At 33.5% G+C, this 17666-nt stretch overlaps 1 protein-coding gene across 1 annotated transcript; it reads left to right on the forward strand.

Annotated features, from left to right (window-relative positions):
* The first annotated feature begins 7214 nt into the window (after positions 1–7214).
* Positions 7215–10832, forward strand: LOC104100736 (protein IQ-DOMAIN 17). The gene is made up of 6 exons (XM_033657276.2): positions 7215–7582; positions 7784–8101; positions 8682–8927; positions 9257–9394; positions 9485–10300; positions 10455–10832. Exons 1-5 carry the CDS (start codon positions 7427–7429, stop codon positions 10280–10282), a joined length of 1656 nt encoding a protein of 551 aa, XP_033513167.1. The 5' UTR covers positions 7215–7426; the 3' UTR covers positions 10283–10300; positions 10455–10832.
* The last annotated feature ends 6834 nt before the right edge of the window (positions 10833–17666 follow it).

A 17666-nucleotide genomic window follows, 5' to 3' on the forward strand; every position in this document is an offset into this window, starting at 1 on the left:
AGCCCTCCCCCTCGCCGTCCAGCCCTCACCCTCGCCGTCGCCGTCGCCGTCGCCGCTGCCAATGCCACTGCCGCCCCTCGATCTCCTTCTCCATCTCCTAAAAATTCTAGGTTTGAATTACAACCCATTTATTTATTATTTCTAGGTTTTGTTAATTAGTTATGAATTAGTTTCAATTGATTAGTGTTTCAATTATTTGAACATTGCATTTTATTGAGGATTAGGGTTTAGATCTTGTTTTAATTAGTTTTGTTAATTAGTTTTATTAAATAATTAGTTTTGTTAATTAGTCAATTATTTATGAATTAGTTTAGTTTAGGGTATGGGTTGAATTTCTTTAGTTTAGTTAGTTTATGTTTAAACTCGTAGGATATGAATTGAAATTTTAGTTTTTAGGATTTGTTCTTGTGAATTGAACTTTTAGGATATGAATTGAACTTTTAAGATATGAATTGGACCTTTTGGATATGAATTGAACTTTTAGGATATAAATTGGTGTAATTAGAAAAAAATAATTATCTTGAATTAACTAAAAAAGATATAATTAATTTATAATTATAGAATAAATTAATTTATTGTTGTGAATCGAACTTTTAGGGTATGGGTTGAATTTCTTTAGTTTAGTTAGTTTATGTTTAAACTCGTAGGATATGAATTGAAATTTTAGTTTTTAGGATTTGTTCTTGTGAATTGAACTTTTAGGATATGAATTGAACTTTTAAGATATGAATTGGACCTTTTGGATATGAATTGAACTTTTAGGATATAAATTGGTGTAATTAGAAAAAAATAATTATCTTGAATTAACTAAAAAAGATATAATTAATTTATAATTATAGAATAAATTAATTTATTGTTGTGAATCGAACTTTTAGGGTATGGGTTGAATTTCTTTAGTTTAGTTAGTTTATGTTTAAACTCGTAGGATATGAATTGAAATTTTAGTTTTTAGGATTTGTTCTTGTGAATTGAACTTTTAGGATATGAATTGAACTTTTAAGATATGAATTGGACCTTTTGGATATGAATTAAACTTTTAGGATATAAATTGGTGTAATTAGGAAAAACTAATTATCTTGAATTAACTAAAAAAGATATAATTAATTTATAATTGTAGAATAAATTAATTTATTGTTGTGAATCGAACTTTTAGGGTATGGGTTGAATTTCTTTAGTTTAGTTAGTTTATGTTTAAACTCATAGGATATGAATTGAAATTTTAGTTTTTAGGATTTGTTCTTGTGAATTGAACTTTTAGGATATGAATTGAACTTTTAAGATATGAATTAGACCTTTTGGATATGAATTGAACTTTTAGGATATAAATTGGTGTAATTAGGAAAAAATAATTATCTTGAATTAACTAAAAAAGATATAATTAATTTATAATTGTAGAATAAATTAATTTGTTCTTGTTTTATTTGTATAGATGGAACATCGTACTTGGATGTACAATAGAAATTATCCTAATCGGCGGGGATTGCGGGAGGATTTTGTAGAAGGGGTTGATGACTTTATTAGACATGCAATGTCACTTCCACCATACCAAAGTGAAGGAGTAATTAGTTTTCAGGAAAAGAAGTATGGGCGTCTAATGAGTCATGATGAGCTATTCAAGGAGACACATGTTGTGAAGAAGAAGAAAGAGGGGGATCAAGATAGGTGGGTCGGGGACCGGGCCTCGACTGCATATGTAAGCTTTCAATTTTATTTAAGTATTATAATTTACTTTTATAAAAAACTTGAAATACTGATTTAATTTAAAATAATATAGGGTCGCTACCAAAGTAACGTGGAGGAATTCATCCGTAGTCATCCAGCTGGTGAATCGGGTGAGCCAACCCAACCTTCGGACGAGGATGCTGAAAGAATATGGTTGGAGTCTGTTGGCGGTCCAAAATGGGGGAAGGTATACGGGCTTCCTACTAAAAACTTCCATCCCTATAAGTGTGGAATGCGAGGAATAGGGACTTCCTCGCAAGGCGAGCAACTTAATAGGGAGAGCCTCTCCGCTATGCGGGAGACAGTGACAAAGCTCACATCAGAGTTAGAAGCGGCCAAGGAAAGAGAAAGGCTTAGAGATGCTCAATTCCTTGGCATGCAAGCTCAGATCAGAACTCTCCTATCTAGTGGAGCTTTTCCGTTGCCCCGATCTCGTGAGTCATCTCCAGAGGGTCGACCTCCATGTGATCGTTCCTCCCGCCCTGCTCGTGATCGTTCCTCCCGTCCTCCCCGTGATCGTGCTTTTCGTCCTCCACAAGACCGTTCTCTATATCGTCTTGTAGATGAAAGTTCATCAGACGGTGATGATGATATTGTACAAAACACCCCTTGACTTTTATATACTTTGAACTAGACAAATAGAACCAGTTTTGAACTAGTTGTAATTAGTTTTAACTTGGTTTTGGATTTGTATGTTCAATTGAACTTTAATTTGTTAGTTTTAAAGTATTTATTGAATGTTTTGGTTGTTGTTGTTGTGTTGTTGTTGTTGTTGTGTTGTTGTTATTGTTGTATTTTTTTGTTGTTGTTGTTGTTGTTGTTGTTGTTGTTGTTGTTGTGTTGTTGTTGCTGTTGTGTTGTTGTATTGGTATGCTGGCAGGTGGTTTAGCTGCCAAAACAGGCATTTTATGCCAAAATTAAACCCAGAAAAACCGACCAAAGTTGGTCGATTTTTAATAAAAAAAATAAATTATTCCAAAATACCGACCAAAGTTGGTCGGTTAATGAACATTGAATTCCCAGAATTCAACACTACCGTCCAACTTTGGTCGGTATTTTGCTTGCATTGTTGAGATTACCGACCATAGTTGGTCGGTAATGTTTAATTTTAATTATTTTTAAAAAATATATATTTTCAATTACCGACCAAAGTTGGTCGGTTCTTTTTAATTTTAATAATTAATAAAAAAAAATATAATTTAGTTAAACCGACCAACTTTGATTGGTAAAATTAAATTAATAAAATATGTTTCCGACCAAAGTTGGTCGGTAAGTAATTAAACTTGTCAGATGGTCGTTTTAATATACCGACCATCAAAATACCGTCCACACCGTAATGGTCGCGTTTTGGTCGGTAATTTGCCATAACCGACCAACGTTGGTCGGTATTTTTGGTCGGTTTTTAGCGAATTTCTAGTAGTGTTCAACTCTACTTGGAGCACGAATTTGATTCTCTAACTCAGCTATCATCTCATGTTGAGCCTGCAGCATTTCAAAGATCACCTGTAAACTGATCTCGTCTCCTCCAATGTTTTGTGTATTTTGAGTCGTCGATCAGGCTCCACCACGGATGCTATTCTCGGGGTCGGTATGCAGGTTTGTGTTGATAGCCATACATGAATTAGCGTCAATTGGGTCTGCGATCGGAATTTCGATGGGATCAATGGGCGGTACTTCGTCAACGGGCGCTATGTTGTTATTTTTCCTGTGATGATCGGACTCGTTGTCAATATGTAAAGGTGCTGATTGAGAGTTCGATATTTTAAGTTTTAACCTGAAATTAGAGACACTTCAAAAAAATAAATATAATGTAGTGTGTACTATGGAGATTTGTATCAAATAACCACTTTTATCCTTAGCTCCATGTTGGGCGCCAAACTATTTACCCTTAAAATCGAATAACAATTGAATTTGTAAGTGGTTTTAAGGATACGTGGACTAACTTGACACAAAACGATAAATTAGATTGCAATTGAAATAAATAATGACGAAGTAAATGCGAACCACACGAATTAAACAGTCTTAACCTTAGAAGGTTAATCACCCTCGAGCCAGGTACGCTTTGATCGGCTTCGGGACACAGAAGAACAAAAGTTTCAAGAAAAATAATAATGATATATCGCTTTGGAATGCGTGTTACAATGTATTCAATGAATTATCAGACCTCCCCTTTATATAATAGATAGTCCTACTTTAGGTACAATTCTATAAAAGGTAAAAATTTCTTGATTTGATGATTGCCGGTTCCCTACAGATACGCGCCGAGATTTCCGCCGCAACATCTGCTCGGTTACGGATATTTCGGTCTTCCGTTGGTTATGCTAACAATGTTTCTCCAAGCTCGTTCGGGGCTAGGGTCGACTTCCGGGGTCTCGGACTCAATATTCTCGAAGACAGGTGTTCTGACCCCTGGTTCTAGCACGGTGTGACTTGGAGCCGATCTTCAGTCTTGCATCGGCATATTCCGAGCATGTCCTTTCATGTCGTAGGTGAACTCGATCTCGACCATATACAATGATAAAGGTTGTTGCTTACGCTAGGGGCTTATTTTCCGGCTGTTAAGCTAGTGTTTGGTTATAGATTTGATTGAAACTTGATCAAAAGAGTTTCTGAAGATGAAATAAAAAATAATTTTTGGAAGTTAAAATTGTGTTGAATATGCAATTTTACTTGAAAAGAAGTTAATATTATGTGAATAAAAAATTTGGTCAAACACAAAAATATTTTTTGCCCAAAAAAAAAGCACGTTTGACAAAAAAAAAAAACTTAGGACGCTATTATTTTGAGAGTATATAATTACATGGGCATGACACCATGAGCATCGACAGATTGGAGCAACAGGATTCTCAAATAATGTGTATGTCTCAACGAGTTTTGGAACTTTTTTAATAAAAAAAACCAGTTTGGACTTTGACCAATCTTTAATAGTAGTACAGTTGTACTTTGAGCCCGCGCCAAGGTTATTAAATTCCAATACCCCTCTCAAAACAAGCAAAAACAAGCAACCGGAGCCAAAATGAATTTGGAATTGTGTGCCTGTATTGTGCTTGAGAAAAGATTTAATTTATATCACTAATATTTAGAGCTTTATATGCTGTCAGTAAAATTTAAAATACTATAAAAGAATTTCAGCTACTCCTTCCATCTCAAATTATCTGTCATAAATTTTAAAAATAGTTATCTCAAATTTTGTCATTTTAGAGGTTGAAGACAAATTTAATTATTTTTTCTCATTTTAGCCTTAGTAGTAATTGTTCTTGAACATTACAAACACCTCAATTGTGGCGTAATATTATGATTGTTCAAATACCAATAAGAAATAAATAAGGGGTAAAATAGTCAAAAAAAATCCCATAATTATTATTTTTTTAAGAAGCGTGTAAAACAAAAACACGACAAATAATTTGAGATAGAGGGAATAATTAATTTCACTAGTTATGGATAATTGTTATTGTACCTTTCAAATGATTTAATAGTGTAAAAATATTTCTTCTATACTATCCATCGATGTATAGAAATTAAATTTGGAAGGAGATTACCATTCTTGCACGTCAGCAACAGAATTCTTCCTTAAGAAAATGAAAAGAAACAAATCTGAATAAGAATTCAGAGAAAAGGATATAATATAAAGCATTAAATAATGATTGAGTAAACTAGTTAGCAAATAAAATAATTATATAAAAGCCTTGGTGAATGGTGGTATCACGTGACACCATGAGAGGTAATCAGAATTTCTTTTTGGTTGGAGGAGTTGTAGTTCCATAGTGGGAGAAAAGAAATTGGAAAAAACCTTTTTAAAAAAAGGGGGAAAACTAAAAGAAAGGTGAGAGTTGCATCCAAGTAGAGGTAACTTTAACGATCAATTAAGATAAGAGATCAAGAGTTTAAATTTCAGTCGAAATAAAACAAATTACATAATGTTTTCATTTACCAAAGTTGATAAATATAGTTACCTAATATACGTGTGCTAGTGAAAAATAACACCACCGAGATTGTGGTAGGTGAATGTTGATCTTTCTATTCTTAATCCGTTGAATTTGAGTCTTGAAAATAAAAATTTTCTTATCGGGGATGCTTCCCCCTTTAAGGAGCTTATGCAGCGTGCAGAGCCGAATTCTATGAGAATTGTTCTCTGTTCCTCTAAGTAAATAACCAAATATTCAATCAAGTACATCATTCAATTTTTTAGAACATATGTGTCAACAGATAATATTAGACGAATTTTAGAAAATACATACATAAAATATCTAATTTGATGGAGAGATCATAAGTTCACGTACCCATAATTTAAGTTATAAATACGCATTTGGCAACATGAATCAAAATTAGTCGAGATCGCAAAGCAAAATACCCAACTTTGAGTGAGTACAAGATTTGTACCAAAAAAATAACATAAAAGTGTGAGGGTCACAAGGGTAGTTTTGTTTGGTGTGCAGAATTCTTTAACAACGTGAAATCGATCGTCTCAATAACTCATAACACACTGCTTTCAATGTGTTATTTCTATAGACATAATATTCATCACTCATTTACTTCTAGATCTGAAAACATTGAACAGACACAGTACAGTCACTCTTCTTTCTCTTTAAGATTAGATAATTAGATAATAATAATAATAATAATCTGTCCTTTTAAATAATTTTTGCGTTCAAAGCTGCTGACCTCCACTTTCTCTCTCCCAATTCTGACACCACCCCACTACTGTCATCAAAATAAGATAAGTAAATAATAAGATAAGTAAATAAACTAAATAAGAAAAAAGAAAGATTAATTTAAGTTTTGTATATATAAATTACATAAAGAGTTTTAAATTGCACTTATTGGTACATAACTGTATAAAAGTATCTACACAATTATATCACTCAAAATGTAATTACATTAAACTCAATTAAACGGGAGTAGCATTGATATTAGGGAAAATTTATATTATCAATCAAACGTAATATAAATTTAATCTCAGACTTAACCCTATTATCTCATCTTATTCTATCAAACTTAAGATTGAGTGGGATAAAATTTAAACTCATGTGGGATAAATTAGTCCAAGAATTATAATCTCAGGACTATAATCGCAGAATAATTTAGTCCGCGTACCAAACTACCCCGTACTATATTATACTCTTTCCATCCAAAAAAAAAACTAAAACAATTTAGATTTATGAGGGAGTAATGATGTCTGGTGCAAGAAGCATTCCGCATTCACGTAGGGTCGAGAGAAGGATCTCATCCCAAAAGGTGTGATGTAAGCAGTCTATTGATGCAAACATCATGAGTGACTAATTTTATGGCTCGAACCCGTAATCTATAGTTCACACAGAAATAACTTTAACGTTAACGTTGCTTTGCTGATGAAAAAAATTATTATGATATTATTATATATAACTTAAATACACCCATAGGATCTTTTATATAGGTATGACACAATTTATTAGACTCAGGAAGGAAATAAAGACCAAACCTCTTTTGGCCCCAAAACTATACCAGATTGAACTGCTCCATAATGCAAATATATACATCATATTCAAAGCTAGCGTGTATCTCTCGCTTTCACTTTTATATCCACTCTTCTTTTGTCCTTGTATTTTTGCTTCATTCACTACTTTTCCCCCCATCTTTTTCTAGCCCCTCCCTACAACTTAAAAGCCTGAGAATAGCATATATAATTCTTTGAGTTGTCCGTCAATATTTTCATTTACTAAATTCTATGGGGAATAAGAAAGGAGGATCTTCTTCTTCTTGGTTGACTGCTGTTAAAAGAGCTTTTAGATCTCCTACTAAAGACCCTGAAAAGAAGAAACAAAACAAAAGAAGAGATGATAATAATCAACCTTTGGAGGTTGACGAAGATGAAGAAGAAAAGGCACTACCCCACTTCTCTTTCTTTTTATTTTGTTTAGTTAATCAACATTAGATCCATCTTTTACGTTGCAAAAATACAGGGTGAGCCTCTCGTACAATAGACTGTTATGGTTCGGAACCCGCGCATAACGGGAGCTTAATGCACTAGCCTGATCCATCTTTTACTATAGTAGCTAACTTTCTTGTTTTTGAATTCATACAGAAGAAGGAAAAGAGAAGGTGGCTTTTCAGGAAGCCAACTAATCTTGAAAATGGGACAACACATCAAACTACGATTAAATCGGAGAATGATGATGTGTCCGCTCCTGCGGCTGAAGGAGCGGACCAAAGGCATGCCATTGCAGTGGCTGTGGCAACTGCAGCTGCAGCTCAGGCTGCCGTCGCCACAGCTCAGGCAGCTGCAGAAATTGCTCGGCTGGCCAAACCGCCTGTTTCTAGATTCTATAGTTTTCCTATTTATGCCGGAGATAGAGAGCATCAAGCTGCAATTATAATTCAGACAGCTTTCAGGGGATATCTGGTATGTGATGAGTTGTGATACTATCTTTAATTCCATTGTTGTTTATCTTGTAGCTGCATCAATAGATATACAATATTCAATCCAAAAAAATCTAGGTGATTTCTTTATATCTGGTTAAATTTGGTAGACAGAATTACCCTATATCTCTGTGTAGGTGAAAAGTAGGAGCTACTCGATAAAGTAGCCCTTTATCGAGTTGTTGCACGAATAAGAATGAAGACATTTCTTAGAAATGAAGCTCAATTTAAAAACGATATTCCAACATCAGACACCAACAACAACAAACCTAGTGGAGTCCCACAAGTGGGATTAAGGAGTGTAGTGTGTATGAAGGTGTTACACATATCCTTGGGAGGTAGAGAGACCGTTTTCGTTAAAGAGACCGTTTTCGGAAGACACTCTCCAGCATCAGCATCAGACACTGTAGTGTCTTAATTACAAAGAAAAATGGTTTCTTTTACATTAATTATGATTATCCAAATGTAGAGTGATGCCATGGTCTTAGTTTTCTTGTATTTTGACAATTATTGATTCTTTGGGTGATTGATTGAATGAATTTGATTTTGTTCTGATTGTAAAGGCAAGAAGGGCTCTAAAGGCACTAAAAGGCCTAGTGAAATTGCAAGCTTTAGTGAGAGGTCACAATGTTCGGAAACAAGCGAAGATGACTCTCAGATGTATGCAAGCTCTTGTTAGAGTTCAAGCGCGGGTACTTGACCAGCGATTTAGGCAATCTCAAGAAGGAAGTAGAAAATCAACATTTAGTGACACCAGTAGCATGTGGAATTCCCAGTATCTCCAAGACATCATAGATAGAAAATCAATGGTAAGTCAATCTTGATGTATTGTTAATTTTCTTACCTATGGTACTGCTAGGAGTTTCTTTCCAAGCCTTGTTTTCTATCCAAATTCTTGGTTTTAGTTTTCGGAAAAGTTTTTCGACAACTTTTTAAAATAAAAAAAAATCTGCCTTTGGTGGTTTTGGGATTTGATTTTGGGATTGCTTTCGTAAAACATCTGATTTTGGACGCTCATTGGTCTTGGGATTTGTTTTAACACCACTCGGGCATTGTTAAGGGATTGGATTTTGTACAAAACAGGCAGTGATTGTAGATATTTTTCATTTAACTCATTGGCATAATTTGCGTATGCCAGTCAAGAGATGGAAGCAGTATTCCAGATGATTGGGATGAAAGGCCTCACACCATTGAAGAGGTAAAAGCAATGTTACAAAAGAGAAAAGAAGCTGCTTTGAAACGCGAAAGGACCTTATCCGACGCCTTCTCTCAACAGGTTCTCTATATCCATGTTGTTTTTTCATGTTTCCAAAATTTACTTGGTGTGAGCTTGTTTTGCCAATCCTTTCTATATTTTGCATGACAGACGCGGAGAGCAGGAAGAAATTCCTCGATAGGAAGTGAAAGTGATTTTGGAGAAAAGCATCAATGGATGGACCGGTGGATGGCTGCAAAATCATGGGATAACAGCAGGGGAAGAGCATCAACTGATCAGAGTATTGACCCTGTTAAAACTGTTGAAATGGATACGTCGCAACCTTATTCATATTTAGCTCCTAATTTAAGAAGATCGGATGAACGACAACAACATCAACAACAACAACGACCAAGTTCACCCCTTCATAGATCCCACCAAAATCAATCTTTTCAATTCCCCGTTACACCTTCTCCATCCAAAACTAGACCTATTCAAATCCGTTCTGCAAGTCCTCGATGTCCAAGAGACGACAGAAGTAGTAGCGGGGCTCAAACTCCAAGCCTGAGGCCTAATAATAACTACTCATTCAATGGTAGCTCACACCAACGTAATAGACTGACTCCCGGTGCTGCACCAATTCCTAACTACATGGCTGCTACCGAGTCTGCCTTGGCAAGAATCCGTTCACAAAGCGCCCCACGACAGAGGCCTTCAACCCCGGAGAGGGATCGAGCAGGGTCAGCTAAGAAACGGCTTTCATACCCTGTCCCTGACCGTTATGGCAATATTCCTATAGGTTATGGAGTTGGGTATGAACATAGTCTGAGGAGTCCAAGCTTTAAGAGCCTTAATGGAGTACATTTCGTTTATGAACAACAATCTAACTATTCTTCTTGTTACACGGAGAGTCTTGGTGGCGAGATATCTCCTTCATCAACGAGCGATTTGAGGAGGTATTTGAGGTGACCAAAGGGCAATAATAAGGTGATCAATGTACATGTTAATGCAACTTATGCTGATCTATCATCCTGAAGCATAGTTGGACTATTAGAAATCCTTTTTCTTGTTTCCTTTGTTGTATTTAGCTTAGTTTGGAGTCTCATGTTTTTTAACCGTTGCACCTTTCTTTGTTCTGAAGGAGAGCCTTGGAGCAACGGTAAAGTTGTCTCCGTGTGACCTATAGGTCACGGGTAAGCTGCCTACATCACATACCTTGGGGTGCGGCCCTTCCGCGGATCCTGCGTGAATGCGGGATGCTTCGTGCACCAGACTGCCACCTTTCTTTGTTCTGACTTATAATGAATTTGAACCCATTGATGTGCTAGTCAAGCATATTGTAACTAGCTCTTGAAGCATTGTTTAGTCAAGTAGCACTTATCTTACTGTTAGGAATAACTTTGATGTGATCGCTACTTGCATGTGTTTTTTCATACTTGTAATATCTCACAAGTGCAAAAAGCTACGTTGATTTTCAGTTGAACTTAAAATAGCTATAGTACTTTTTCTGTTGTCGGCACATCCACCTATTCTTTTCTGCTTTCCCTCTATTAAATATCTGCACAGGTTCATTTCCTCTGAGCATAGCCCCACCTATTTAACAAAGAATTATAGAAGGGAAAGTGGAGGACCCCCACCCTATAATAACACCAGTTTGGGGCCCCTGTATCTATGATTTCTCGGCAAGAAATATTTGATTTGTAATATCTTGTACATTTTAGATATGTATTTAAGTACATGAAATTGGAGTATGATTTTTGGAAAAAAAAAGTAAGTTTTGGAGTTAAAGTTGAAAAAAAGTATTTGGAATTTGAAATTATGTCTGAAAATGCATTTCACTAGAAATATATATTGCAGTTTTGGGAGGGAAATGAGATTTTACATGAAAAGTCAAACTTCGAAACAACAACAATAACAACATATCCAGTATATTTCCACAATGAATCTGGGGAGAGTAAGGTGTACGCAACCTTACCCCAGATAAAGAGGTTGTTTCCAACAATAAGACGAAGCAGGTAGAGGTTGTTTCCAACAATAAGAAGATAGCAACAAAATCAACACAAAGCAACATCAAGTAGTAGGAATAAGACCAAACGAAGAGAACACTAAAACTACTGGTAAGGAAAGGGAGTATGCTCTACACAGTACTAGCTCCGTTTACCCTAATTCTCGATCTCCATAACCTCCTATCCATGGTTATATCCTCAGTAAGCTGAAGATGTGTCATGTGCTGCCTGACCAAGCAAGTTTTGAAAGAAAGAAAAAACGAAAAAAAAGGGGAAAGTTTTGTATGGGCAAACGGGTCCTTATATATTCACTAACATTATTGTTTTTATACTATCGCTAACGTCTGTTGTTTAATCGAAGATAGCAATTTAATTATCATATTTACTTGGTTATCAATTGATGCTTATAAATATTTATATATAATTACTTTATAGGTAACGTGATTAATTAAATATATTTTACATGCATCAAACTAAAACTCTTAGGTATATAAAACATAGTCAAATTTTACAGAAAATGTTCTCTTCATATTTGTCCCTCCCCATAATCACCATTTTCTCCGATCCTAAAAAAGCTTATGGGAAGTGCAGCAACATGAAAGTTGGAACTATTGCTCAACTGCACTTCTGACTTCTGAGTGTCCTGGAAAGCAAATTGAAATAATTACAAGTAAACTCTTTGTATCCTTTAGTCACGGGCACACTATAAAGCTTACTTATAGAGGCAAACCCAGGATTTGAGTGCAACAGGGGCACACTGTCTTTAGATAGGAAAAATGGCATCAGGTGACAACACATAACAGGAATTGACAAATTTTATAGCCTTATATTAGGTTTGGCAAAGATAGCCCCAAACAATTGGCATTACATAGCCAAATTCTAGAAAAATTACTCTCTTATATATTTTTTCTCTAACAATTGGCCCCAAACCGTATGCTCCCCCCCCCCCCCCCGCTCACTCCTCTTCTTGTTCATTGCTTCCCTCCCGCCTCTTTCCTTGTATTTCTTCTTATTTCTCTTCTCTTTCGCTCTCATAGTTTAGCAAAAATTCTTGCAAATTATGCAAAAAAATTAGTGGGATAAAAAGGTAAGGTTGATCTCACATTAGAAAAAATCAGAAGTAAAAACTAAGAGAGAAAAAATACATTTCAACTTTGTTTTTCTTCTCTCTTCTTTTTTTTGTTGGATTGAACGAGTGAGTGTGATTGAAATTGGTTGAAAATACCTAAAGGAGACTATATCAAAATTCGAGCAAGATTAGAAGTGATTTAGACTGGTTTCAGGTAAAAAAATCAAACCTAAATCCAACTGCGATATGTATATATCACGTTGCATATTGTATATATCAGTGTATATCACACACAGGTTTTTAAGGACGCCTGTGTATATTACTTTGTATATCGTGTACTAACACAATTCTTTTATGGAAGTCCATGTATATCACATTGTATATCGTATGTATAACACAAATTTTTATGGATATACATAGATACACACGATATACATGAGATATCATTAATGTACATAGAGATATACACGGGATACAATAGGGGATACACATGTGGAGTCGTCTTGAACTTGAGTTTTCAATCTGAAATATGTTATACAAAGAAGGAAAATAAAATTTTAATATACTTTTTTTATATACACATTATTATTATGTTATACACTGTGATATACAAATAATATAATTATTATTGTATTGTATATATTTGGATATACAGATAAAAAAACTAAAAAAATAATTAAAAAATATTCGGGAGTTTTTTCAGATACTACTAAAGAAAATGGAACCTAATTTCTAGGATGATGGTTGCTATGAGAGAAGGGAGAGAGGGTTTTAAATATTTTTTGATATTTTTAAGGAAAATAATTTTGATGGGGCTTATTTTTAGGATGGTGGTTGAACCATTAGAAGAGAGAGAATAACTTTAGGCTACCATATGACAAATTCTACAGCGTTGATTTTTTTTATGCCAATTGTTGGACCTAGTTGTCATGCCATGCCAAATCCCCAAATATATTCTAATTACTAGCGATAAATTTCGGGTTGCAACTCTTTAAAACTTAACGATGATGATAACTTATCAATAAAGTTTAAATTCTGAGTCATCGTTACTGAATCGATTGATGCTGCTACTTTATCGAAGTAATTATTGAAGGAGGGAGAAGGGTTTGTAATTTTTAATTTGCAGAAATAGGAGCTACAGTTTGAAGCTTTTGATATTGAGGGAGAGATTTGAAAAAGAATATCATTAATTAAATTAAGTTGATTATTATGTATACATATGAAATGATAATTGAATTTAAAACTAAGTAGAAGGACATAAACAGCAAGAGTTGGGTTTCGATCCCAAGACAGCCTACAGAGCAGGGTGCTTCAATATACACTCATCTAACTTTACCATGCAACCTTCTGTGATTTTGGTGACACCAGTAAAATATTTAAGGGGTCCTTGGTGTATATACTTATATATACAAAATATATAGATATTAATTTTGTCGAGATAACAGGTTCCGGTGATCCCTACCGCCAACGTAGGTCCGTCCCTACTTATATATAGAAGTGATGATGTAATGATAAAATTTAAATGTATCATACAAATTGTAATGATCTATGTATTGATATGAATCACTTGTTTGTTGATTACATTTATGTGATTTTATTTTCACTTTGGATCAGAGATGAATTGTACTAAATTAGTTAGAGATCCTAAATTCGAGTTTCACCACCACTAATCAACAAGATATATTTTCACATACTTTCTCAATAAACTAATTATGTTCGGACTTGCGGGTGTATGTTGCAAATTTAAAATAAATAAATAAAAGTGTCTCATCTTTAAAATTTTAAGATATTAGATGAGGTGGTATACATAATTTTAACTAGATTTTATATCCAACCCTTCGAAATTTCATATGCCAAGTCCTTGTAAGCAGTCTATCTTTGTTCTTGCCCCTTCCCTTCCTTTCTCTACATAAATATCTTCATCCTTCTTCTTTTCCAATTCTTTGTTGCCAATCTTGTATAACTCAACAACAATACTAGAGAGTTGTGACCGTTAAACGCATACTTGAAGCATCATTTTCTTCGGGATTGTTACACAAATAGCCAGTCAGATTCGTTATTTACTTGTTCTAGTCGGTATACATAAATTATATATTATTTATACACAGTTATATATATATACGCCGACTATTTATAATTTAAGAGATTATGTATGTGATTATTTAGGTTAAATCTTCATTTTCTGATAATGTGTTGGCATCCATATCGATGACAAGCCCAACTAGATTATTGGGCTTTCTTCTCATTTAGGGTTCCATAGTTAGATACGAAATGATTTATGTCCAATTGTTAGTAGTAGGAATACATAGTTTATAAACGATGACTTTTTCGTATATATACAAGATTTTAAGCTTATTTATCCCGTTTTGTATAATTTTTTCTATTTATATAAAGTAACTGAAGTTTTTTACAAAATATATACAAATCCGATCAAAATCTATAATTTATCCACAACTTAAATATAATTTTTTTGTACAGAATCCGGTCAAAAACTATAATTTATATACAATTTATATAATATTTATCTACAATTATGTTAGTTTTATATATTTTGTATGTCGTTTCTACACCCGATATACAAAATATATATAATTTGCTTATGTTTTCTTATTCGAGTTTCAATCTAAAATTCAAACCAAAATCACCTCGAATCTTAACCAAATTATGTCAAAATTGAGATATAAACTCTAGAGAATATTCTCAATTATTTGCAACAACAACCAATCCAAACAAATAATAATTTTGCAAATATTAATTTTCGAATTCAAAACTTCGAAGCTTTTCGCAGATTACTTTATTTTTTGAAAAAGAAGTGGGCGCAATTTGGGTGGCCAGATACATTTTTCTTCTGCCCAACAAATATGATTCGGTTGTGTTTCGATACACCATTTATGAGGTTCCTTTTCCACTCAGATATATCCTATGAGAAGGCTTCATATGATTCAATTGTTACTGAATATAAATTGGAGGGATGAATTCAAAATTGAGATCAAGAAACTAGGCAAGCCTTTTGGATATGGTATTCGGTTTGATTTTTCCAAAGTTGTTGCGGAAGGAGATAATTTAGGTCAACTATGTGGGTTAACAAATGGGGAAGGAAGAAGAGGAAATGGGTGAAATTAGAGTCTGGTGTATTGTTTTGTATATAAATGGTAATTATATATCTAAGTTTCAAAAGTAGTATAGATAATTAAAAATAAACCACTCAAACAAGTCTTACTACTCAATGCTAAGAAAACTATAGAAATAGCCACAAATATACACTACTTACTTACAATTAACCATTGAGTCATACTACTAAAAATAGTCAGAAAAAATACCAATGATATAAAACATTCAAAAGAACAAAGGCAAAAAAGGATTATTTTTAATGAGCGTGGTTGAAATTCGATGAAAACACATACACGAGGCAATATAAAAAATTTAAGGAGGATTGGAGGCGATTTACACTAGTTTAGAGTTAAAATTCGTTACCAATGATATATAACACTCAAAAAACATAGAAAAAAGGTAGTTTTAATGGGGATAATTGGAATTCATTGATAATATATAGATGAGGCAATATATAAATTTTGAGGAAGATTGAATGTAATTTGGATTAGTTTGGAGTCAAAATTCATAGTCGAAATCGAGTATAACATACATGTATATATATATATATATATATATATATATATATATATATATATATATATATGGGATACATATTTGATACATATGTGATACACAAATGATATATTGGGGATATATATATATCACCTTATTATATATATATATATATATATATATGGGGGATACATATTTGATACATATGTGATACACAAATGATATATTGGGGATATATATATATCACTTTATTCCATGTTCATCTTCTACTTCGAATTTTGCTCAAATTTCAATTCAAACCACCTGAAATCGTCCCAAAATTGAGATTCAAACTCCTTGAGATGTACCTAATTTATTCGAATAACACCCACTTGAAATAAATTCTAATTTCAAAAATTTAATATTTTTTTTAAGTCAAGCTTAAAAGAGCTTCAATAATTTTTAATAGTATTTTAACTCATGTTTTTCACTTTTCAAGCATCCAAACACTATTTTATTAAAAATCAATAACTTTTTGGTGGATGTCAATGGCTGATTTAATAACAACTAAAAGAATAAACACAATGTAATTAATAGTGAGAAGCAATACCTTTTTGCATCACTTTAAAAGGTTATTACTAGTCTATAGTGTTCATAACAGTAGTATTAACATACAGTCTCGCTTTCTGTTGGTAGTAGATTTTTATGACTAACCGTTATTTTCCTTCATTGTTGATCACCTCACTGTCTTGTTGTTTTATTCTGCTTTTATATGGCTTTTTGGCACTGTCCCTTCTTGTCTATATTTTCATTAATATAGTGCTTATGCTTTACTGAGTCGAGGGTCTATTGAAAATAATATGTCTATCCTCACAAGGTAGGGGTAAGGTCTGCGTACACACTACCCTCCTATACCGCAGTGTGGGATAATATTGGGTATGTTATTGTTGTTTAAAAGGTTATTACTAAACCAATAGTGCTCGTGATTGTCATGCTAAATGACTAATGTCATGTGAGCTAATGGATGAACTTTAACCTATTCACGGCACGAAGAATTAGTACAAATTAGCTTGGCTGGTCAGTTTTGAACCGCCTATTAATATTTTGCCACCGTTTGAAATGTAATAGAGAAATAACTACTTTTTAACAAAAATATCCCTAGGAAAAATACAGAACACCTCCGACATATATTGCTGGATTTTGGAGTTTTGACAAGTAAACTCTTGCATAGTGTGCCGAGCCTGAGAAATTTCTACAGAAATGAAATTTAAAGTTTTTGAGTTGTGGCAATTAAAATTCCAACATCTGATTTTGAAGTTTGAACTGACATAATATTAATTAAAAGAGTTTTTCTTTGAACTTATAAAGGTTCAAACTCCTAAGAATTTTTGGAATTTGAAATAGGTATCATTATTGAAATAATATTAAAGGATTATTTCAACTCATGACGCCTCGTGATTATAAAATAAGTATCATGAGTGAAATAAGTATGTTAAATAATGTGAAAAGATTTATTTCACTCATGGTACCTCCTTCTTCTTTTTTTTTGCTAATATAGTACCTCGCTGAAATTCAAGAACATTGTGTTTCAACTTTTACAAGTTGAACCTTCATGAGTTTCGAACAAGCCTTAGTATAAATAAATATTGACATTATTATTTTGTGAATGTTTGACTCCATGAATTGGTCCTTG

The sequence above is a fragment of the Nicotiana tomentosiformis genome, chromosome 8, assembly GCF_000390325.3.
Source record: "Nicotiana tomentosiformis chromosome 8, ASM39032v3, whole genome shotgun sequence".
Classification (NCBI taxonomy): Eukaryota; Viridiplantae; Streptophyta; class Magnoliopsida; order Solanales; family Solanaceae; genus Nicotiana; species Nicotiana tomentosiformis.